The following is a 24830-nucleotide window of genomic DNA, read 5'->3' as shown; positions in this document are numbered from 1 at the left end:
AATGGGAGAGGGGCAGGAGGGGCTTGGCGGAAGTTGGGCAGCGCGTGGAGGCGGCGGCGGCGGCATGAGCAGCTTCGGGGGCCGCACGCGGGAATACCCCTGGGTGTCCATCGACCGCTTCGACCGCGACAACTTGCGCGCGCGGGCCTACTTTCTGTCGCACTGCCACAAGGGTGAGCGGGGCGCAGGGCGGGGGGCAGAGCGCGGAGCAATCCATGGACCGGGGCGCAGGGCGGGGGGGCAGAGCGCGGAGCCATTGATCGTACAGGGACGCAGGGCAGCGGGCGGAGCTAGGAGCCATCGATTGGACCGGGGTGCAGGGCAGCGGGCAGAAGGTAGAGCAGCCGATCTGCCCTGGGAAAGGGATTGGCCTGGCACTGGGGAGCTGGGCTGGTCCAGGTATCCTGTCTCTGCCTAAAACTTTTCTGCGGCTGCGGGCCCGTAGGAACGTCCTGGGAATGTTTATGTCATTCTTCCTTGCAGATCACATGAAGGGGCTGAGGGCGCCATCCTTGAAAAGGCGGCTGGAGTGCAGGTAGCGGGGGCTCGTGGGTGGTTCTTGACGTAAGATTGTGAGCATGCGTTGTTCGGGCCCCTGTCGCGTGTTACGTATATTACGTGAATAACTGGCTACCCACACGATAAATGATCACCGCATAACATGAATGCCACGTGCCCCTGGAGGCTGGCGGGGCATGGCGAGCTCCCGCCGCGCTGTCAGGGGTGGGGGGAGGGCAAGTGCTGACCAGCGGTCGGCGACCACCTGCAGACGCTGTCAGCGGCAGTCGCAATTGAGGACAGCCTGCAGATGCTGGTGGCAGCGGGGGGAGGTGGTGAATGGTGAGGGGCAACCGGCGGCACCTTTTTGCAGGGGGTGCACCACCCTATGCATCGCCAGCCACGTGCACCCCCTATGCATCGCCACTGCCACTTAAATGTCCGTAGCTACGAAAAGAATCAGCCAGCTGCAGATTTAATACTTGAAAATAAGTTACTTCACAGTTGGTTTCTATCCAGCTTTTAGTGGCAGCACCCTTGGGCTCTAGGGACTTGAAAGCTGTACTTTTTTTCTCTCGTTAAAATGTTGTGGAGAAATAACTAGGTCGTGGGTCGTGCACTTGCTTTTGCAATTTGACTGTTTGCCCAAACCACATGGGCTTCCCCCACCACATCTGTTGGCTTCTAACCAGGGCTCATCGTTCTGCATGATGTGCACAGCAGCTGTGTTTCCACGTCTGATCAAAGCGTGAGAACATTTGAACATGTGTCCTGCTTTTTCACTTTGGGTAGAGAAGATGTTCGTGATCCATATTAGTACTGTCCAGACCGCGGCGTACAAACCATTAATGGAAAACACAAGTGATTTAATAACCAAGCTGTAGGGAACAAGATGAAGAAGATGAGTTTTAGAGATGCATTTCCTTTGTTCGAGCCATGAGTTCATTTGGTACCTCCTCATCGAGTGATGTGGGGCATCAGCAAACTTAGGGCATTTATACACATACTTTTTTGTCCTGCGATGCACTGGAGATCTGCTTCAGAGCAGACTCAATTAACTGAGTCTTCTCCACACGTGAGCTGAGCCAAACTGCGCTTTGCTGTGTGCAGTCGTATAAGTGGCAAAATGCGCATCCGCACAGAAAAAGGCAGCAGTGCACTTTTGAACTAAAGCACCTCCTATGTGTTTTAGGTCAAAAGCACACCGCTGCCGTTTTCTCAGTGCTAACACACATTTTGCCACTTATACAACTGCAAGTGTTGCAGTGCTGGGTGCTTTTCAAAGCATCCAGCATTGCGGTGCTTGCATTTGTAAAAATGCCCTTAGTTTCTCACTAGATCCTACTGTTCCCAAGGTCATTGTGGACAAATTGGAACTGCTGCTGCCCACTGCAGTTATCTGCCCAGAAATCCTTACTATTGACTAGATGTGGGCCAGATTCCAAGTTCCAGTAGTGGACTTCTATATTTAAAAAATTTGCATCAGAATCCCAAAGTAGGTGGATTGTGCTTGGATCGGATCCATTAAAGTGTGACAGGTTAGCTAACATCTCTGAGTGGCAATAGATTATTTGTGTTCAGCCCTCTACTATGCAGTGTCCTCTGTTTTGACCCCAGGATCAAAATAAGTGCCTTGTTTTGGGGCTGAAAAATGGCTGTGCATATAACTGGAGTATGCACTTAAACCTTAATCCAAGAATACTCTCAATGTACAGAGCGCCATCAGTGCTGTGGTGTTGGCTAATATGAAGCTGACCAGCTACCAGCGTTCCCTTGAAACTGCGTGGTAGGCACAGCCACGCATGCCACCCAGTTTAAAGGGAACGCTGCCTGCTACCCTTGTTTTCCTGGCTTCTGATAATGTCAGGGCTGCTATTAGAAACCTTGAACATGAAGGAAAGTTGCCCTGAAACTGACTGGTCTTGTTGTTTGCAAGGCTTCTGTTATCAGCGCTTTTGACAGCTGCTTCCCTTCATTGTTTCAGTGTAGCTGCCCAGGGGCGTGATTGTTACCCAATAGAAAATTGAGTTGATAGATCCCATACGCATTAGTGGCTTATGCATTTAACTGATATACAGATAACCGGGGTTTGTTACGATATCAGTAATTGGCAGCAACTTGACGCTAGCTTTCTGGTATGCAGTTAAGCAAATGATGCACTTAATTGAGTTTGCATGTTGGTGGAGTACACTGTAAATTAGTGCCTTCTGCAGTGACCTGTTTACTGTACTGTTTCCAAGGAAAATTTTGGCTTCTGCCTCTCCATCTTCCCAGAGTAAAGGTAGGTGAAATAGTACAAGAAGCTTTTCTGAAGGGCAGACAAGTAAGGCCCTGAGTCTTGCTGTTGCCTGTCTTCAAAACAATATTTTTCAAATAGGCAACTGTCTTTTCACAAACCATCCTGTTTTGGGGTTATTCTCCAGAGCTGATGGTGAATTTAAAAGTTGTAGTTTATTGAACCTCCCCTTTAAAAAGCAAATCAAGAGTCTCTGCCAGCAATAAAAAACTGGGGATCTTTTTCTTTTCCCAAAGTCTAGAGTAGCATAAGGAACCACATTCCCAGCTCTGCATCAGTGCTTGGGATAGTTATCATCTATTCCAGAGAAAGCACCAAAGCCTTAAATCAGATCATGACAAAGGTCCCCGATGATAGGCTCTTAACTAAGTTAGGTAGTCACAGGATTACAGGGAACATACACATGTGGATTAGAATGGACTCAAAGATAGAAAGCAAAGAGTGAGTATAAATGGTCAGTTTTCAGGATGAAAAGACGTAAAAGGTGGAATCCCCCAGGGATCTGTGTTAGAACCAGTGCTGTTTAACATATTCATAAATGATCTGGAAAAGGGGGTGAGTAGCAAGGTGGGCAAACTTGCCAATGACACAAAATTAATTCAAAGTGGTAAAGACCAAGGTGGACTGTGAGGAACTACAAAAGGATCTGGCACATCTGAGTGAATGGGCAGCTAAATGGCAGATGCAGTTCAATATAGATAAGTGTCAAATGATGCACCTGGACAAAAATAACCCAAACTATGCCTACACTATGATGGGCTTTACATGAGCAGTTACTACAGAGGAAAGATCTGGGAGTCATTGCAAACAGTTTGCTAAAAGCATCGGCTCAGTGCTCAGCAGCCATAAAAAAGGCAAACAAACTGATAGGATTAAGAAAGGAATTATGAACAGAAATGGAAGTATCACAGTGGCCCTTCATAAATCTGTGGTGTGTCTGCATCCTGAATAAATGTGCCCAGGTCTGGTCCCCTCACCTCAAAAAGGATATAGAAGAATTAGATAAGGTACAAAGAACAGCAAAGATGAGTATGGAGGGGCTTCCATATGAGGAGAGACTAGGTCTGTTCTGTTTAGGAAAAAGATACTTGAGGGGGAACATGATAAGGGTTTACAAAATACTAAATGGTAAAGAGGAAGTAAATAGGGATTTATTATTTACTCTCCTCAAAATAGAAGAACGAGGGGTCACAAGATGAAACTAGGAGGTAGTAAGTTTAAACTAACAACAGGAAGTTTTTTTCACACACTAGGTCATGCAAGTGTGGAAGCTGACAGTTTAGCCAGAGTCAAAAAAAATGTATTGGGCATTTTTTTGGAGGAAAGGAGCATTAGTAACTACTGAGCATAGGAGTTATAAAAACAGCCTCTGAAGCAGAACTTCCTAGACCTTAAATGCTGGAGACTGCAAGTGAGAGAGGAACAACGAGGAAAAAAACCCAACTCTGGTCATACCCAGTCCACTCTGCTTTTCCGCATCTGTTCTCTGCCGCTGCGTAACACTCTATACAAAAGATGGCAATTCTATTGTTCTTATGACAAGAAAGGAATGGAGGAAGGATTTTTTTAAAAAACAAAGTGGTTGTAGGTACAAACCCGTATTATTTTGGGAAGGCCTACAGACCAGCTGAAGGAACACGGCTTGAGTTCTGCCAGGTTGAGGCAGAACAGTTCCTTGGATTGCCCCACATTTGCAGGGCTGTACTTCCCTTCAGGTGGGGGGCAGGTCTAGCAAATATGCACTGCAGCAGAGTTATCTAATGATTGTTGCCTACTTTGTTTTGAAAACTAAGTTTGTCATCATCTCTCTGCACAGCCTGAAAGTTCATTTATACTGTTCTCCAGTAACGAAGGAGCTGCTGCTGACCAGCCCAAAATACAAGTTTTGGGAGACTCGCATTGTAAGTTGCACTTTTTTCAGGTTAAAGCAAGTTGTATTCTTTGTCAGTAGAAGCGGCCTGTTTGCCTTTCAGGAGGGGAGGGAAGGGGGACGGATGACTAGTTCTTCTCCAAAGAAACGGTATTGAATTTCTGTAGTTGGTGTCACTATCCCCCTAAAACACTGGGTAACTTATGTCCCATTCTGGTCTTTGGAGTGGGTTTATTTTTGCTTGGTTTTACTGATGCCTTTCTGTCCACAAGCAACTTCATTCTTTCAGTCTGTTGTTTTAGCATCTAATTGTAGCGCTCCCTTTTTGTTGGTTTTGCATTACTCTCTACCTGACTTCTGAGTATTCCTTCATACTTTCCTCCTTTTCTCTTGTTTTTTCACTACCCCCTTTTCTAACATTTTATCCTTCACTTCTTTTAAAGCCTCCCCTTCCTGATTTGTCAGTGTTATCTCCCTCTCTTTTAATGTCTTTTTTCCAGCCTTGTGGGATCTGTATCCAGATGCAGAATTCTTGCAGAACACAATTTGCCTGCTTGAGTTGTAGTTGTAAACAGTGGAAGTTGAATACCATACTCTTCCTTGAGCCAGTGTTGCATTATACAAAAGTGACCTACTTGCAGCTGTTCATCTCTTCCACCCCAGATGTGGCACATCTGAAATTGTGCCTAACTGAAAACTTCTCCACCTGTCATTTTAGAATGTGTGTCTATAAAGGACACACGTTCCTCTGCCTGGACAGTATGGCTGCATCCAGATAAGCGCAGCTCTGTGGTATGTGGTACCGCAAACCTGTCTGCAGCACCACACACTGCGTGTGCAAGCATTCCCCATACTGTTACCTGGAAGCGCAGAGGGGGTTTTTTTGGTCCTGGGGGTCAAAAAAAAGTGCGCAGAAAAAAAGCAGGGTGGTGCATGTGGCAGCAGCACAACCCACCCAAAACTAGAGCCTGGCTGGCCAGAGCCACGCTTCAGCTGCCAGCCAGGTTCCCAGCTGCAGGATCACCATGGCTCCAGCTTCCCAGGACCCCAAGTAAGGCTCCTGGGACCAGCACAGTCCCCCCTACCCCACCCAGGGTAACCTGGTGCACGGCAGAGCATGCATGGCATTCCCTAGGGACAAGTAGTGGCACAAGGTGTGCTGCAGGTACTTGTCCCCAGGGAACCAAACATCTGCACTCATCTGGACACAGCCTGAGTCTTGTCTGCTTGATCCTGTAACCTCTAAGCTTCTCAGCCAGGGATATGTCCTTCTGGGTAGCAAACATTATCCTGTGTGAAGTGCTATGTCTACCTATTGGATTGCACTGTATAGCTAAAGCATTTACAAGTATTTTACCTTGAGTTCCAAATCACTTCTGGTTATCTTGGTACAGCACCTGTTTGGTCTCTGTTAACTTGGCTTTGTATAAATTCAGTAACTTATAATCAAAGGAATTTGATGTAGCAATAGTGGGATGAGTAGGGTAAAGGTTTTATTTAGGGGTGCACAGATGTATTGGTTGCCTATTGGATTGGCACCGATAAAAGGAAAAATGACTTATCAGCTATTGGCTTTTTTGATTGTTGTAGCCAATAACTATGGCCACATGCCTGAAGCACCTTGATGAGTATAGTCCAGTCCCCGTGTCCCGTAGCTGGCCTGAGCCCACAACAGACTACAGGTCCCAGCGAGCAGTGGGAGAGGGAGGGTGAGTTAGGGAACAGTCACAGGGCACTGCTCAGCAACAAAGGGACAGCCACTGCCTCTGCCCTGGCAACAACACGCACTCAACAGGGGCTTGAGCACAGGGGCTGCCATGGAGACGGGCTGCGTGCAAGTAGGGTAAGGTGCCATGTGAGGGACGTTCTGTTCCGCCAGGTACTGGGCGCCTTTGCAAAAGTGGCTTCTTCCGGGTGGGCTTGGCTGCGTGGGGCTGCCAGTGCTGAGGTGTACTCTAGGGCTCCAAATGCACTCAGCACTGCTGTCCATGTGAGGGTCCATTCTGTCCGCCCAGGACGGCAGCACGGGCTGTGTGGGGAGTGGGTCTGCGGGTGGGAGATGTGGGTCAAGGGGTGATGTGGTGGCAGAGTGGTTAAGGCACTTTGCTATGGCTCCAGAGGCAGGAGTTTAAGCCCTGCTCTGGGCTCATGTCAAAGGCTGCCCTTGATTAACCTATCTGTAAATGGGTATCTGGCCATTCAAGCTGGGGAGTCAAGTGGCCAGGTGTGATGCTGGCTACATTACCCCTTTGTGTACTATTGACTAAGTAACTGGTGTGCCTTAACCATGCTAGATTAATGGACTGTTAGGTTTAGATGGACTTTAAGTGGTTCTGTAGTAACTCCCAGAAAAGAGACATAGTCATTAAGCCTGTTCACACCGGAGTGTCTTTGGGCAGCCATATCCCAGGTAAAACCAGCTGCCTCCAGCTTGTCGTCCCCAGACAGAGTTTTAATAATGGGTCTCAAACCACACAGTTTGTGGGTGGGCACATACAAACAAGTTCCTGGGAGGAAAACTTCCAGTCTGTAGTAACTGCCAATGTTCCCACTCTTGCTGGATGATGAATATGAGGTAGTTTCCCCCTCCGTGAAAGTCAGGTAAGATACCTTGCATTACTGGGCACGTCTACATGTTCATTAATGCACAGTAGTTACTGCGCATTTAGTTTAGTACTTGCTTAATGAAGTGTTGACTAAATATGTAATAACTACAGTTACTTGGCAGTAGTGCTGGCGCACAGTTTTTTAGTGACGTAATAAAACAGTAGCCTAATACTACTGCGCAGTAGCATATTAGCATGGTTTTTGCCCAGCATGCTCCTGTGCAGTGTTATTAAGCTGCTGCGCATTAAGCGTAGGGAAGGGTACACAGGTATGTGTCTTGTCCAGCTCCGCATATTTCTTGTGCAACGGTAAAGAGGGAAGAGTTTTTGGAACAGTTGCAAACACTGTATTTGCTTCCTTAGTTGCATGTCCCTGAGGAGGTGACTAGTAAAGGCAGAATGCCCACAAGGTTGGAGCTCTGAGGAAAGGTATGCTTAAGCTTTGGAGTTTGGAGGGGGGCAGCACTAGTCCTATGGGTATTTCTATATGGGGTGATACAGGGAGCTTTTGTATATGAAGTAAGCCAGAGGCCAAGGCAAGAGCTGGTCTTGGATCAAGAGGTGCTCGAGAGCAGTGGGACATGAACAGCAACCTGGCAGGTGTCCGTCCACTAGAGAAGGAAGTTTTTTCAGGGCTGTGTGATTATTTTGTCTAAGATTAGCAATGCAGGAAGGCTCCATGTGTAGAGATCAGCCTGATCTTTGTATTTACAAACATCTGTGCAGTGTTAAGATGTTTTTGATAATTGTGCTTTCTAGGTTTGTGTATTTTGACGACTTAGATGCATAGATGGATTCACAGAGTCGGAAGGGACCTCAGTGGGCCATCTAATCCGACCTCCTGGCTCCTTAGGGGCGACCTTCAGGCAAGAAGACAGTCACCAACCCTGGGGTCATGTGATCCCAGCCAGGTGCCTGTCCAGTCTCCTCTTGAAGACCCCCAAGGATGGGGCAGACACTACCTCCATTGGGAGCCCATTCCAGATTCTGGGAACCGTGACCTTGAAGAACTTTCTCCTAATGTCCAGCCTAAACCTTCTCTCTCGTAGCTTATGGCCATTGTTCCTTGTCGTTCCAGGGGGTGCCCTGGTGAAGAGATCGTCACCTACTTCATGTTGCTCTCCCCTTATGAATTTGTATGCTGCCACAAGGTCCCCTCTCAGCCTTCTCTTCTCTTGGAGGTTAAGGTCCCTTAGCTTTTCCTCGTAGGGCCTTTCCTGCAGGCCTCTAATCAGATGAGAGGCTCTTCTTTGGACCCTCTCCAGGTTGTCCGCATCCTGCTTGAACTGGACCCTCAACGCATCTAAGTTCTTAGTTCCTAGCACCCTGCTAACTAATCCCCTGAGTCTATTAAAGTCAACTTTTTTAAAGTTCAGCACCCGTGTCCTGCTGGGTATAATGCCTGCCCTTCGCTGGATAGTGAATTTAATCATTTGGTGATTGCTGTCCCTCAGGTTGCCTTGAATCCGCAGGTCCCCCACCAGGTCATCCCTTGTGGCCAACACCAAGTCAAGCAAGGCGTTGCCCCTGGTGGGACACTTTACCTCCTGTGTTAGGTGGAGGTCCTGAATACAGGTTAAGAACCTGCAAGAGCAGTTAGATCTAGCTGACTGCTCCTCCCAGCATATGTCTCAGTAGTTAAGGTCCACCCTTGCCTACCATATCTCTAGACCTCACAGCCTCTTTGAACTGCTTGGAAAATTCCTTGTCTAGCTCGTCGTCCTGGTGCGGCGGCCTGAAGTAGACCCCCACCACTAGATCCCTTTCACCCCGAGCCCCTTGGATCCTAACCCACAGAGTCTCTGCTTGATCACCCTCTGACCCTAATTTGATTAGGAAAGATGTGTACTGTTCTTTGACATAGACAGCAACTCCCCCACCTTTTTTCCCTACTCTGTCTCTCCTGTATAACCTATAGCCCTCTATTCCCACCACCCAGTTGTGAGAAGAGTCCCACCAGGTTTCAGTTAGTCCCACTAGGTCAAAGTTGTTGCTTGCTAGCAAGAGCTCTAGCTCCTCCTGCTTGTTTCCCATGCTTCTGGCATTTGTGTATATACACCTAATTCCCCTGGTGGCTGTCCCTGGTCCCCTCTTAAACTGCTGTCTAATAGGATCTTTACTACATACCTGGACTGATCTTGTGGGTGTCTCTTGGTTCGGTGTTCTATAGCTCCCTCTGTCCTCATCCTCCCCTTCCCCTGATAAACCTAGTTTAAAGCCTGCCGGAGGAGATCAGCCACCCTGAAAGAGGACACTCACTTACCTTTGGGGGAGAGGTGAAGCCCATCCCATCCGAGCATGTCTCTTGTTCTGAAGTATGGGTCATGGTCCAAAAAGCCAAAGCCAGCCTCAAGACACCATTTCCGAAGCCGCAAGTTGACCTCCCTGATGCAGGTCTCATGGCGTTGTCCAAGTTTGCTCACTGGGAGAACAGATGAGAAGACCACCTGTGCCCCTGTCTCCTCCAGCTTGTCCCCCAGAGGGCGATCTGGGATGCTCCTGGCCACATCGTTAGTGCCCGCATAGATTAGGACCATGGGGTAGTAATCAGTGGGCCGGATAAGGGCCGGGATCATCTCCATCACATACCGAATCTGAGCTCCGGGCAGACAGAAGACCTCGCGTGTCATGGGATCCTGGCGACAGATGGGACCCTCTGTTCCTCTCAGGATGGAGTCGCCTATGATGAGTACCAAGCGTCTCTTCTGGGTCAACTGGCCTCCTTCAGTCTGTTCTGTGCAGGGAGTGGCCTCCTCTCCAAGGGTTTACTCATCTCCTTCCTCTTCCTCCAGTGTTGCCAGGGCCTCATACCTTTTCCCCAGCTGGACTGGGGGAGCTGATACTGCACCACTGCAAACAGCCCTGGCTCTGGAGGGAACCTTCTGCCATTCTGCTGTGGAGGGCACCTCCTGGGACTCTTCTCCCTTTGGTGCTTGGCTCTGCAGCGAAAGGAAATACCTGTCAATTTTGTCCTCTGCTTCTCTGATCCCCCTCAGCCTGCTAACCTCTGCCTGGAGCTCCCTCACCTGCCCCTCCAAGGCCCTAAGAAGGACAGGTGGGGGGAGCCCCATTCCCTGTGCCCCCCAGTCCCGCAGGACTTAAATTTATTCATCTAATTGCAGCTCTTGTTCCCAGTAATGGCTTACAGTGATGGAGCAAACTACGTAGTCACTTAATCAGACAGCAGTAGATTGGGTGTCCTGTTAACAAGCTCTGGTATAAACATCATCATCATCTCTTCCTGTATGCGCCACAATTGTAAAATTGATTAATATCAGACTAGGAGAGTAGTTTATAATGTTGACGTCCAAATGTTTTATGATCAGCAATCTGATTGAATCTGTTCATGCAAACAAAGACGGAGAGTTGATCTTGATCTGTTGAAACCACCCAGAGTGATTGCAGCATACCGACAGAATTTTTTTACTTAACCTCTGCAACCAAATTTTCTTTAACTGACTATGAAGGAACCTTCTTGAGGCAGATCAGACCTAAAGCCTGGACCTAAAGACTGCCATTGAATTCGACTCCGTTTAATTCCACTACGATTATCTGTGGCAGGTGTACTGATGCACTCTACTCATGGAGGAGTGAAGCAGATCACCTACTTCAGTTGTTTGTGCTGAATGATGTTCAGGCAGTTTATTGGTACTGAGAGGCAGAATCATTCTTGTTTAAATATTTCATTAATGGCCCAAGGTGTCATGAATTCCCATGGGTGGTACTCCTATGTAGATTCAGGATTTTGAAAAGGGGTGTGTGGAAACAGCAGCCAGTGCTGCAGAGGGGCTGCACCCCTGCTTCCGGTGTGCCCCCTCACCCCATGCTGGGCAGTACATGCTGCAGGAGCAGCAGCTGGGGATTATCTTTAAGTCCCCAAAGCAATTAAGACTCCCCCACCCCTGGTCTCAGCACCCAACCCCTATGATCAATGACATCTCTTCCCCCTACCTTGCCCTCTCTACTTATGCATCTGCAGGAAGGGGAGACCCACCTGTTGCTGCTGCCACTGCTGTCCCACCTGCTCCTGGTGGTGGTGGGAGGGTTCTTCCTCTGCACCCGCTCTCAGGCTGGTGGGGAACACCTGGACAGGGAGGGGGAACCTGCCTCTCACTGTCCCTGCCCCAACCTGAGCCCAGCTTCCCACATAGCTGATCCTCCCAGTCCCAACTGGAGCAGGACAGGAGCAGCTCTAGGACTCCCTCTGCCCCTGGGGACAGCAGTGGCAGGTGGGTCTCCTTCCTGTGCCCAGAGTTGTGAATAGAGAAGGCCAGGGAGGAATGACATGGGAGGGGGATGCCTCTGAGCACAGAGGGGTTGCCAAGAGCTGCAGGGAATACTTACTTGCTTCAGGGACTTTACAGAAAAAAGGCCCCAGCTGCTACTTTTGCAGCATGGTCTTGACTCTGTAGGGACCCAAGCATCTGGGGCTGTGGAGAACCAGATCTACCAAGTGACATTTAGAAAGTGTATGGATCCACCTTTAGTGGTACTGGTATTTTAACAGCAGCACTAACTAGAGTTCCTTCTAGGTATTGGTTGACCTTGGCACGTGTAAGTCTTTTGTGGCTAGGTTTGAGTTTGATACTTGTATAGCTCGTTTAAATCTTGGCTGTCTGGTAAGGAAATCCAAAATCACAGCTTTGGGATTATGATGAGACCAAGATTTTATAGCGGCTGAGAGCCAAGTTGTTCATCTGCTATCCCAACAAAGCCAAGAGGCTGGAATGATCAATGCTGCAGCTCATGTTACGAGGATTGACGGACACTTACCCCCACACTCCTGCTTTGTGCAGATCTTTCAGTCCTGAAGAGAACTAAATTATCCTCTGCCCTGCATCAGGACAGGGGGAAAAGCATGCAAGAATTAGCCCAAATGGAGGATAGACTGGGAGCCCAATTAGTGCATCTATTCCCCAGTCAGGAGCAGTTTACACAGAATTTGTTATTGGAAGAGACTTTTTTTTTTACTTTTGGCTCTTTCTGGAGCCAAAAGAATGTGCTGTCTACACTATGTCTATATGAACACTTAAGATGTCCACATAATACTAATGAATACCTGTTATTAAGCATACTCTAATGGTAATTTGCAATGCATCTTAAAATACATTTCTTCTTTTTTTGTTGTAGATTGCACTTGAAGTTGAAACTCCAACTCAGATTTCTTTAGTTGATGAAACATCGGGTGAGGTAATTATTTAAAAACAAAGGGGTTTTTTGAATGCTTTGTTAAACATACAAATGGAAATTAAATTTTGAAATAAATATTATAATAACAAGCAATTTCTCCTTTTCAAAGCTATCGATAGCTAGGTGGAGTCCTCTTTCTTCCACTTTTCTGACCTTCAGCTGTGCTCTTCAGCTTTCCGCTGCTCCTCTGATTCTCCATTCATGTGTTTCCATTGCCTTTTTTAGCCATGCTGAAATGTGTCTAAAAACCATACTGAAATATGGCTAGAAGCCAGGCATGCACTCAGCACTTTTCCCCATGCAGAGCCAGTGTGGAGTGAAGCAATGCATTTTGAGATGTGGACCTTCAGCAAACAAGCTCTTAAAACATAAGGGAGAAGGGGAATGTGGCTTGGTCCCTTTTGACCAGAATTCATGAGCTTGCTCTGAGACCTAATCAGCTAGTCAGAAATGACTTGAAAGTCATTGCCATGCAGACTGAGAGTGGAACAGGGAAGAGAAGACCACACTCCTCTCCCAGTGAAGGTGCACCCGAGTACTACCAGAGGTTCAGGAGAGCCGTAGATTGATCTGATCACTTTCAGAAAAGGTCAGGGCCATGGTCCCACAGCCTGAGACTTGCACTAACCTGTTAATATGTTGGCTTGACTTTTTTTAGAAAGAAGATATAGTGGTGACACTTCTCCCAGCTGGTCACTGCCCGGGATCAGTCATGTATGTGCTGTCCACACTCAGTATGGTTTTAAATGTAAATGATGGCTTGTTGTAATAGTAAGTTCCATTTTTCTAGATAGAAGAAATAACAGTATCGTTCTGATGATGTCTGTCTTTTTTTTTCCCCCTCCAAAACAAGCATAACAGTTGCACTCTGCTTATGTGAGGTTGACCTGCAATTGGGCCCCTACAGTTTGGACATTTGTACTTGTACTTTTGGGCATGCAGCAGAAATACCCAGTCATACTTTTTTTTTCCCCTTGTTTTTTCCCCAATGCAATTTTTATTTTAATATTTTGTATGCATTTAACTCCTTATGGTTAAATCTAAATCTAAGGTTTAACTGGTTGATGCCTCTGGGATTTTGTAAGAGCAATATCATTTCAATGTCTTTAACTATAGATATTGTCATTCAGGGGGGAAAAAACTGTTTTTCCTAAATCAAACTGAAAACGTGGTACTTATAAACAGGGTTGAGTTTTTTTTAATGATTAAAACAATACTGTCGTTTGCTAATACCTATGTTTGTTGCTATTCTGGTAGCCTCCTTTAAGATGAATAACAGTGGTTGTGCAGGATATACTAACGAAGTGGGAGAGACTTGCCTTCTCTGGGCTCAGTTATGCTATATTTTGTATTCCTATGAGTAGGTCATGACCTTGCAATTGCTGTGTTCCAAAATCTTATTTACAAAGAGACTTTTCATATGGGTTTGGCTCTGAGCCCTGGTTTGGAAAATGTGAGACTTAAGGAAACAACTGAAAACTTAACCAAAGCAATCTAAATGCATGGGTATTGCATATGGGATTGTATTTAAGAATTCATATTTATAACTAAATAAAAACAAAGGAAGTGGAGTCTGCCCATTGCTCCACTTCTCACTTCACCAATTGCTTCTCTAAATGTTGGTAACAAATAGTAGCAGAAAGTTGTAGCTTCTTATTTCACTTTCATGTGGGTGCTAAAACAGGGTCTCCTGGAGTGGTGAGCAGCTTGAGGTGGGGAAAGGCAACCTATTTCAGTATCATTTGATTCCAAATGTCTAGCATAATTCTCATGCGGATTGAGACGTATATTCCTCACAGACAGCCAACTCCTGCTTCCAGTGAGAGAATTGCATCCACAGATCTTGCCCTTGAAAAATGCTTCATTTAGGCTAGGTACACATATTCAAAAAGCCTGATGAGGAATTGATTTAAATAATGCGGGTTTCTGTAAGTGGTGCAGTTTAGATCAGTAGCGAACAGAACACACATTTGCCCTTTGGGGGGCAACTCTTAGACCGGGTTCTGCCTTTTTAAACCAATCTGTGTGCGTCAAACTCCTGTTCTGGTATGGGTATAGACCGATTTCTGATCACTGATACCAGTAGAAGTGTAATTGCTGTACCCGACCTCAGAGTTGTAGTGGTTTGGATGTCTCTTGGTAAACTATTCTAGTTTACTGCCTCGTTTGTTAAAAAATATCTCCCATTTGAACCTGTGACGCTTCAGCTTACTGCCCTTGAATCTAAATATACTTAGTATACTACTTCAGTGTGGGTTAGATAATATCATAGTAGCGGGTTATTTCATCTTTCAGTGTCCTTACTTAAAGGTTGTTACCAAGTCATCCCCTAAGCTAGATAAACCAAATGGAAGGTAAAGTTTTCCTGTGAAGCCCAATGAATGTGAGGGATATGTAGTGGAAAAGGTGGAGGAATCCTGACTAATATTGTGAAACAAAGTACCAAATTTTAAACTAGCATAGTGTATATATGTTCTGGTCATTTTGACTTCATTCTGTCCTTCTTGGACAAAATAATTCTTTCCCCTCTTCCCAGAAGCAGCTTGCAGCTACCTTTTAGAAACATTGATCACTAATATAGGTATATATGGCTACAATAGACAACTGAAGTCTTCTTTCACTTATACAGATGAAAAACTCATAGACCAGTGGTGCTCAATTTTTTTCCCCAGTGGGCTGAATGGGCAGTGCCTGGTCTGACCACAGACTGGATGATGGTTCTGATCCAGTGCCCAGGGCCTGCACAGAGAGCACCATCCAACCATGCGAAGGGGGATGGGAGAAGCCCAGCCTAAGCCTGCCCCCGTAGTAGGGGAAGGGGGCTTCGCATGGCTATGCAGGGCAGGTGCGGGGGAGAATGTGACCCAGCCCTCTGCAGGGGGGGGGGGGGAAGGGAAGGGAAGGGAAGGGAAGGGAAGGGAAGGGAAGGGAAGGGAGCTTGACCCAGCCCTATGGGGAAAGGGGGCATGGCTTGGCCTCACAGGAGAAGGGGCATGGCATTTGAGTGCCCTAAAGGCAGAACTTGAATCAAGTTTAATGTTTTGGTAATGTCTGATGGATTCAGTAAAATTACACCAGTGAGGTACATAGCAAAGGTCACATGCAAAGGCTATGTCACCTGCAAATCTAGAGCGTTTCCTTCAATTTCTACAAACAAAATAATAAATTAATCGTAGCAGTCGCAGGACTTTATTGCTGAAATTAACTAGTGTTTTCCATATGTAGGTTTTTGTTTCAGGGTGAAAACGGCACAATTCTTTATACTGGGGATTTCAGACTAGCAAAAGGAGAAGCAGCCAGGATGGAGCTTTTGCATTCAGGGAAAAGGTACAAAAAAATCCTAGAATCCTTCAATTTAGTTTCTGCTGAGACTTCCTGTGAGTATGACGTTTAGAAAGACTTAAAGAACCTGTAGCCATAAATGTTATGGCTGGACTAATGTCACCTTTTCCCTTCATCTCCCACTAATTGACTAAGGCTATTTGCAAGTCAGTAAATCCATATTACATTTATAGGCTGAGATGAGCAGTGAGACAGTAACATAAATATTACCAGAAAATTGTGTTTTTCAGACTTTCTAGAATCCATTATATTTAAGTCTAAACTAGAGCAATGCAAGATAGATATGTTGCACTGCTATTCCAATATCTTATCATTTCAGCTATAAAGCTGAAGAATTGCTACATTTCCCCTCATTCTATGAGCAGTTGGCACATGTAACTATGGAATCTTGCCCTCTGAAATGATCATTTTCAGTAATTGGAAGTGTCTCTAATAATATGATAGAACTTTCTGCATCTGTGATGGGCGGGGGCACAATTTTGTCATCACCATACATGATAATATTGCATTTCTCTGTTTCAGAGTGAAAGACATTCAGAGTGTGTATTTAGACACCACCTTCTGTGATCCCAGATTTTATCATATCCCTAGCAGGGTAAGTACAAATCAAATGTGAGACTAACATACACACAGATACTGATAATTAACCAGTCTTTTGTCACGATTTAATTCTTAAAGGAAATATTTTTTTTTATGTTTCCAAAGTTTGGTGCTTTGGCTGTTACTACAAAGTTAAATGCATACAATTTTCTAACCATTTTAGGAGGAATGTTTAAATGGGATATTAGAGTTAGTACGTAGCTGGATCACGCTGAGCCGCTATCATGTCGTGTGGCTGAATTGCAAAGCTGCCTTTGGATATGAATATTTGTTCATAAACCTCAGCGAGGAGCTTGGAACCAAGGTAAAGCTTTCATATCAACTGCTTTATAAACAACCTAAGCAATGACTGTGGGGCCAGTATAGTGACCTGGAAAATGCTGTTCTCAAGATTTCTGCAGTCTGAGAGGTCTTTCTGCTCTCCTTTGCTATACTAATAAAGCAGCTGTAATCTGGGAAATAAGCTTCTAGTTTGTATAGAAACAGTATTAACTAAATCCCCAATAGATGCCATCTACTGAGACTTTGCAGCTCTGCAGTCAGAATTCAATCCTTATTCCCAGGAGAAACATTCATAGTCTGCTCTTTGGCAGCCATGGAATGCCATATAAAAGCAATCCAATTCAGTGGCAATGAATTTCCTAGACCAGCAGTTGGCAACCTTTTTCTTGGCTGTGGGCTGGAATGACCCAGACTGGGACTCAGCCACTGCTACTCTCCCTGTCATGGCATGGGAGAGGTGTTGACTGGTTAGATCCAGATGTTGATGACCTGTGGCTGCCTCCTAAGGACTCGCTGGACATAGTCAAATTCTTCCCAGAACAGGGTTATCCATTTCAGATGGTGGCTAAAGATGTACCTTGGCTGAGGTAGAAATACCGAGGTGCCCACGTAATTGTCCGTTTCCCCCCTCTTCTCCAAATTTGGTCAGTATTCCTGAGCACTGCAGGTTTTTTGTTTTAATGTAACTTTTAGCAAATGCATTTAGTTATGTTCAGGACTAAATATTTGTTTGCTTTAGGTGCATGTGAACAAGCTGGATATGTTCAAAAACATGCCAGAAATATTGTACCACATCACTACGGATCGGCGTACTCAAATTCATGCATGCCGGCATCCACGAGTACGTACTGGATTGTAAACTACCTGATAGCTTTGTATAAAACGTATCTGTAGACTTAAATGTTTGCAGTGTTTCCATTCCCAATAAAGAACTTGGGAGGGAGAAAATTGCACTTGGTATAAGGAGAGTAAAAGGTTTAGTTATTGAATAAAATGAAGTGAAACACATCTTACTAGCTCGAAAGCTAGTACCGGGAGTAAAAATCCCAGTTCAGCCACATGACCAGCAACATGTTAAAGAAGGTAGAGGGTTATGTCATCCTGCCTTAGTGCAGAATGTGTGATACCTCATGGCCAGGTGGTATATAGAAGGCTTCATGTACTATTTGCACTGACCTTCAGACCAGTACAACACCTTGGAACAGGAATCCCAGAACTGGGGAAACACAAATAAAATTGAAGACAACATTGAGGGCAGGTCCTGATAGGTTAAGGAAGTTTAATATGACCATGGGATGTAGGGAATGGCTTCCAAAAGAGGTAGATGAGACTAGAACATTAGCAAATACATATTTCATAGATTTCACAGATTTCATAGACATTAGGACTTGAAGGGACCTCAGAAGATCATTCAGTCTAGCCCCCTGCCCCAGGAGCAGGAAGTCAGCTGGGGTCACAGGATCCCAGCAAGCTAAGCGTTCAAATGTTTCTTAAGAGTCCAGAGTAGGTGCTTGCACCACCTCTGGAGGGAGTATATTCCAGGCCTTGGGGGCTCGGACAGTAAAGAAGTTTTTCTTATGTCCAGCCTAAAACGGTCTTGGAGGAGTTTGTGACCGTTTGACCTTGTCATCCCTTGGGGCGCTCTGGTGAACAGGCATTCCCCCAGATCCTGATGCACACCCCTTTATATACTTACAGGCTGCCACCAGGTCACCCCTGAGCCTGCGATTTTCCAGGCTGAAGAGTCCTGTGGCGCTCATAAGGCCTGTTCTCTTGTCCTCTGATCATGCGTGTGGCTCTCCTCTGGACTGTCTCAAGCTTCTCCACATCCTCCTTGAATTTGTGGAGCCCAGAACTGGATGCAGTACTCCAGCTGTGGCCTCACCATGTTGAAAAGGCCAGCATTATATTTGCCTTTGTATTTCAGTAGATGCTCTTTATCTGGTAGGATGATGAGTATCTTCGAGGGAATAGGTTGCCCTGTGGAATTACTTCCCAAAATGGAACCCCGCTGCGCATCATTAGTGTCAAACCTTCCACAATGTGGTTTGGAGAGAGAACCAGAAAAACTGATGTAATAGTAAGGTAAGCAGTGTTATGAAGGCTTCTGTGATATGAATAAAACCATTATGATGGTGCTTACTAACGTTTTGCCTGAAGGTGTAGACACACAATGCTACTGCTCTGCAATAAACCCTGTAGATGCTATTACAGAACATGGCTACTGTGTGGCAGTGGAACCAGTCTACATTGAAGAGTCAGCTACTCTGGGATAACACTGACAAGGGAAGCAGACACAAGGTGAACTCCTTAGTAAGGCATCTCCAGATTGTTGCTGCAGATTCTCATGACATAACTTCTGCCCCAGAAAAGAGGTTTTTGTAGCGGGGCTTCATGTCAAGTTTGCTGGACTAAAGTCAGTTTATTTTAGAGTAAATACATTTGGTGTGTCCACACCCTGAGTTTTGTGTAGGTAGTTAAGTCATCTTTGGAATTGTTTCCTAACTCAACCTCTACTAACCAAACTGAAGCTGTAATGAGCTTGGCAATTTTGAGTTATTTTGTCATATCTGTTTCTAGGATTGGGGAGAGTTCATACAGAGCTTGTTTTTCTTTTCACTCTTCATACAGTGAGGTATGTAGAATGATGTTCAGTTTCACAATGTCACGAACAACATGTTAGAAGTAGTTATGCTCACTTTGGAGTAAGCGATAGGTTAGACTGCAACAAGGGAAGAAATATTTGATAACAAGCTTCTTGGTAATGAGAAGGGGTGAATGTAAAAAATGAGTGATGAAGGCAGTGCAAGATCAGCAGTGCCCTTGCATAGCTGTTGCAAGACCCTGTATTTCAACTGGATATCTAGACTAACCTTTTTCTAATATATTTAAAAAAGAATGGGCTGCTAATATATTTAAGCACAGCTGTCTTTTAATGTTGATGGAGCTTAAGGCAAAATTATGTTGCAGCTTTGTAGTGGGAAACATTTAGGTATTATGTTTTGCTTTCGTACAACTTTTCCACACTCTGGCCACCACTGTATAAATGAAACCATTAAGAATTACTACCTGTTTATCGTAGCCTCTTCTATACAGTTCCTTAAACCAAACATTCCTCTCACTATTTAAAAAAATCTGGTCTATAAGGACAACTTTTCCAAATGTGAACCTGCATTATACACAATAGAGGACAATGGATTGTCCTATGAAAACAGATTCTAGCTTTAAGATATCTCTTGGTGGCTTGAACACTTTTAAGGGAAGGAGCAGGGAAACTTTTTAATAAAAACTCTAAAACAATATTATCCATTCAGCTCATTCTGATTCTCTGTTTTAGAGTTGTTTGTACAGGGTTCCAGCACCTGGGTTGTGCTGATCTATATTGTGCTTGTTTAAGGTACACATCCTATGACACACATGCTTCAGTCAGCATTACCATATGGTAGCGTGTGTCACAAATATACTTTTAAGGTAATTATTAAACTACTTGTACCTCTCTTTTCTTTTTTTGCTTTTCCCCTTAATTCAGCTTAAAGATTTCTTAAGCTATATCCGTCCAGTGAACGTGTATCCCAATGTAATTCCAGTGGGAGCAACAGAGGAAAAAGCTCTTGCAATGTAAGTGCTGCTTGGCTGGCTGGTCTGGGTTATTTTATTGATGCTGTTTCTGGTTGGTTGCTATAAAGATGATGATAACTTGTGCCTCAGCCTGGAATTATCTCCAGCTGGCAGTCAGCTCTTGTTGCCTCTTCCTCCCTTCTGTTCATACTCTCCTTTCCTTTCCTCTCTCCTATTCAAATCTTGTTCAGAAAGCTAAATGGGAGGAGAATTCACATGTTCAAGTGCTGCTTTGATGCTTTAGACATGGCGTAAATTATAAACTTCCCAACTTTTTGATTAGCTTCACTTATCTTTATAGATTTTCCCTTACTGCTTTTAGGCTAGCTGTATTGGGCTATTTCTGACATGATTGTTGAATGCCTTATGTGCATGCCATCTTGTCATCCCTGCTTCAGAGAAACTCAGCAGGATCCTTCCTCTTAAATAAAATCTCCACTGGGGCTTCAACTCCCAACCTCTCTGCACAGAAAATTAATGTATTGTATGTACCATAACTGGTTAATTTACCCTGCCCTCCCTGCTGAGCTGTTGGAGAGGTAGGAAGATCTTTGTGACATTAATCTACAAGGCTTATATTACAAGAAGGGAAATGTAGTTAGACTGATATTGCAAGAAAGGGCTACTGTAAGAAGTGGCAGTTTTGTGGTCAGGAGACGCTTTAAAAAAAAAAAAGGCTGACTCTCCATTTTCTCCTCAGTTGCACAGAAAACAGTATGATCATGGATGATGTACTCTTTGCTGTGTTTTAACTTGACAGTTTTGAGAGTGCTGCCATGAGGCCACTGAACTGTGGGCATGAAAAGAGGTGCAAACTTAGGACAGGCTTTAATATATGCTTTCTGCAAGTTGTGTGTTTTAAAATAAATTGGTGATGTTGAAAGAGTGAACTAGTTTATTGTTGCTCCCTATATGCCTACATAATATTGTAGGAGCCTGGAGGGAGTTCCAAAAATCCTTTTTTTATTTTTTTCCCCAGCTTAAAGCCATTATGTAGGTCATACAGGAGAAATACTGAACCCAAATATAAACCACTGGGAATGCTGAAGAGAACCAGAACAACAGACTCAACAGACACAGGTAAAGGAGGAGGACCCACCAGGACAGATGGTTGTGGCAAAAGAAATGCGTTGTAAAATTCAAGCTTATATGCAGTCTTGCCACTTGTGTGTTATTTGGAACCAATGGGCATTTATACACATACATTTTCATGCTGCAACGTGCTGGAGATCCGCTGCATCTGAGCAACTCCACATGCGAGCTGATGCATGCTGCACTGCACTGAATCGCATGCAGTTGTATAAGTACTTAAATGCACATCAGCATGTAGAAAATGAGGGTGGTACACTTTTGAACTAAAACACCCTCAATGTGTGTTAGTTCAAAAGCACGCTGCTGCCGTTTTCTCAGCACTGATGTGTATTTTGCCACTTATACAAATGCATGTGCCGCAGCACCAGGTGCTTTTAAAAGTGCAAGCATGTGTATAAATCCCCCGTTTCCAGACACTCTCTTATCTGATTGGGCACAGCCAGCCAGCACTGATCAACAAATGCCAGCTGCTGTTCTGTTGACTTTTCAGCTTCCAGCTACTGCATAGAAGTGCTTTATCAATAAAAGCTGTGCTTTCAGGTAATGCAGCTCAGTGGAGGACTGAATCTTTGAAAGGCAGCACCTGTAACTACCGTTCAGTCTGATGCAGTTGTCTTCTTGCTTACAGATAATGGAGCCTGTGGTGAAGTTCTGGAACCATGGGTATTTTGCTACCTAAATGTTTCCAATGTTAATAATAAAACTGCAGTGAAGTGCTGTGTTCCCAATTACAAAGCTGTATGATTAAGTTAATACCAGTGCAACTGCTGGTGCTGTTCAGTATAAGTTCTTGTACCATACTTAACCTCATCGTGTCTGAGCAACTTCCAGTAATACACTGATCAGCACAACTAACATCTGCTACGTGTTTGCTCTTTGAGCCAGGGGAGATGTGCAGTGGAGCATCTTGTTTGTGGGGTTGTCAGAAGGCAAAGAAATGCACCTTGCCTTTGGAGTGGCTACCTGGGGAGGTTTGTGGTGGCCCTTAATTTCTGGCAGAGCTTGTTTTCCAATATCGGCCCAGCCACTTAAGCTGTTTCTTGCACAGATGAGCCTTGTCCTCGTGGGGCATCATGGTTGGCTAGTATCCAGCCTGGAGTTTTAGAAGGGGGTGGTTTTTCTGTATCCTGGGACCAAAGGTGTAGAGCATGGGGGAAAAAGAGGCAAGACCTGAAACTTGATTTTGTGCTCTATAGAAAGCAAGTATAGGGAGTGGAGGACAGGTTTGATGTTCCTGCAGAAGCCTTTGTTGCTGAGAAGGCAGGGCAGTATCCTGTGCTATCGCTTCCTGAGTGCTGAAAGCTTTGTGCCCCGGTGTAGTGCGTTGCTATAGTCAAGACAAGAAAAAGTAAAGATGTGAATAACTGAGACCAGGTCATTGTCCTCAGTTGTATCTTATCTACACCACTTACACAAAGAGTCATATTTAAGGTCATTTGATTTCATAGTTTGTATTCTGTGCCACTTCCAACTGTCTGACTTACCCAAGTAAGATTTCACTTCTACCTGTGATTAAAAGGTCCTGTAACAGCTGACATCTGACCAGTCTGCCATCATTTGGAAACTGAATGTATACATTTCTATGCTACATTTTTTTTTGTATCAGACTAGTTGATGCTATGGTGTTTGTTCTCCTCACAGATGACGATGATGAGCTCTTCGATGCAGAACTGGCTCCTATAAGGTGTAAGATTTCAAAACAGCAAGCAGAGACAGTGCTGCCTGTGACACAAGCTTCGTTTAAAAACTCTGAAGGAATCCAGAGTGAGAATGCAGGAAATTACAAAGCAACCACTATGCCCACCTCTTCACAGGTTGACTTCATAGACTGTGAGGAATCAAATGGTGAGGAGGATGAAGAGGAGGAGGATGAAGAATTTAATAAAAATACAGTTTGTCCCCAGGTTGTACCCCAAGTTCCAGACTCCACTGCTGTACCAGAAAATATTGAGCAAAAAGCTCATTTAGACTTGACTTGTGAGTTACCTAGTGACGAGCAGGCTGCAGAAACACCACGGTGGGATGTTTTCTTTAAGCTTGACAGTAAAACTGATGATGGTTCTGAAACTGAGGACCCGCTCCCATCTTCTGCAGATGCTGGTGGGTCCCAGTCACCAAACTTGTTCAGTGATTCAGAAGGGCAGAGTGATTCTACCCACATCTCCTCGCAGAATTCTTCTCAGTCAACTCACATATCGGAGCAGGGGAGCCAGGGTTGGGACAGTCAAATGGACACGGTGCTCATTGCCTCCCAAGAGAGAAATGCTGCTGATTTCGGCTGGTTAAGCAGGGGTGGGAACAGAATAACCACAGCTACATCACTTTTCATGGGTAATCAAGCTGATCCCAGCAGTTTGAAGCGTTTGGACCAAAATGAACCTGGCCCAAATAAGATAGACTGTGATTTGAAAGGCAAAAACCACAAAAAAGAGACAGAAGATGTTACTTCTCCAACACAAAATATACTACCTGAAGTAAATAATGACACATCAGAAACTCCTGATCTTGAACTGAACAGAGACTCTCAAAGCTCATCTGACTTTGAAATCCCCTCTACCCCTGACGCTGAGTTACCTCAGCCAGATAAGCTGCAATATCTTTACAAGAAACTAGCAGCAGGTGAAACAATATACAGAAGGAAAACCTGAGCTGTCCTTAAGAAAGAATCCAAACTGTATTCAGATATTCATACAAATAGGTCCTGCATATTTCCTCTGTTTACATTCAGGAGCAGTTTTGGAAGGGAAAGTAATTAGCAATCATGTATTGCACTTCCTTGAAAATCTCTCACTACTGGGGTAAGAAGGGACCTCTTGGCACTGAAAATGAAGAAATCCCTAATGAGAGATCTCAAAATTCTTCTATTTGGGAAGAGGAAAACATTTAATTTTTTAATTAAAAAAAAAATGCAAATTTTAATTAAAATAAACCATGAAGAAGTATGCTGCAGAAGCAACGGAACAAAAGAGGGAAGACTGGACTACCAGAAGGAGTTCAGCCAAGTGATATTACTCCTCTATTAGTCACATTCCATCCTTCAGGTCTCATCCTTTCACACTTCTAACCTCTGTGAAATGTGTTGTTAATAAATGTTTTCTACACTCTTAACTCTGCACATACTTAAGAGAGAGGCTCTTTCAGTTAGCAAAGCAACCCTCTCCTCACTTGACTAGGAAGTCCAATAGTATGATGCTTGAGGCATCTTAGATTTTTGCTTACAGTTTTTAAAAGCTAGAACTACTGATAGCAAAAGGGTTTGAAAGAAAATAAACAAGTATAAAGGTAAAAAGGTGAATTTTGGCTGAAAAAGATATACAAGATGTTTAAATGTGCTAGGCAACATTTACCTTCTCTTTCATATTTCATATACGGTATCCACCCAGTTCAGCTTCAAGAGTAGATGAGGTTTCAAACTAGAATTTAGTAAGTGACTTGA

At 44.7% G+C, this 24830-nt stretch overlaps 2 protein-coding genes across 4 annotated transcripts in view; one reads left to right on the top strand and one right to left on the bottom strand.

Moving 5' to 3' along the window:
• The first annotated feature begins 19 nt into the window (after nucleotides 1–19).
• Nucleotides 20–24502, top strand: DCLRE1C (DNA cross-link repair 1C). Of its 2 annotated transcripts, XM_014607548.3 has the most exons (14): nucleotides 20–173; nucleotides 484–535; nucleotides 4611–4695; nucleotides 12401–12460; nucleotides 13119–13174; nucleotides 15686–15787; nucleotides 16325–16397; nucleotides 16566–16706; nucleotides 17424–17525; nucleotides 18633–18769; nucleotides 19265–19319; nucleotides 20214–20302; nucleotides 21282–21382; nucleotides 23036–24502. In XM_014607548.3, exons 1-14 carry the CDS (start codon nucleotides 65–67, stop codon nucleotides 24040–24042), a joined length of 2169 nt encoding a protein of 722 aa, XP_014463034.1. In that variant the 5' UTR covers nucleotides 20–64; the 3' UTR covers nucleotides 24043–24502. The 2 variants fall into 2 exon arrangements, with proteins under 2 accessions (XP_014463034.1, XP_006273828.1); XM_006273766.4 differs by lacking the exons at nucleotides 20–173; nucleotides 484–535; nucleotides 13119–13174 and having other exon boundaries at nucleotides 4668–4695.
• SUV39H2 (SUV39H2 histone lysine methyltransferase) overlaps nucleotides 7096–24830 on the bottom strand; it is a 35529-nt gene continuing 17794 nt past the window's right edge. The window contains exon 6 of one of the 2 annotated variants that reach the window (XM_019487534.2): nucleotides 7096–10209. In XM_019487534.2, the coding sequence (XP_019343079.1) occupies nucleotides 10076–10209 (134 nt within the window). In that variant the 3' untranslated portion in view covers nucleotides 7096–10075. Of the gene's footprint in view, nucleotides 10210–12401; nucleotides 13247–24830 lie in introns of those variants that run through there. The other variant, XM_059725804.1, reaches the window with a different exon arrangement.

The sequence above is a fragment of the Alligator mississippiensis genome, chromosome 4 (assembly GCF_030867095.1).
Source record: "Alligator mississippiensis isolate rAllMis1 chromosome 4, rAllMis1, whole genome shotgun sequence".
In the NCBI taxonomy this organism is placed as follows: domain Eukaryota; kingdom Metazoa; phylum Chordata; order Crocodylia; family Alligatoridae; genus Alligator; species Alligator mississippiensis.
This window is presented reverse-complemented; position numbering and strand designations above follow the sequence as displayed.

Bases quoted from the DNA above. Each gene is read 5' to 3' on its own strand.
- DCLRE1C (XM_014607548.3), top strand. From the start codon at position 65: ATGAGCAGCTTCGGGGGCCGCACGCGGGAATACCCCTGGGTGTCCATC. The intron at 20,303-21,281 runs GTAAGTGCTGCT...TTTTTTCCCCAG, and splicing joins GAGGAAAAAGCTCTTGCAAT to CTTAAAGCCATTATGTAGGT. The intron at 21,383-23,035 runs GTAAAGGAGGAG...TTCTCCTCACAG, and splicing joins AACAGACTCAACAGACACAG to ATGACGATGATGAGCTCTTC.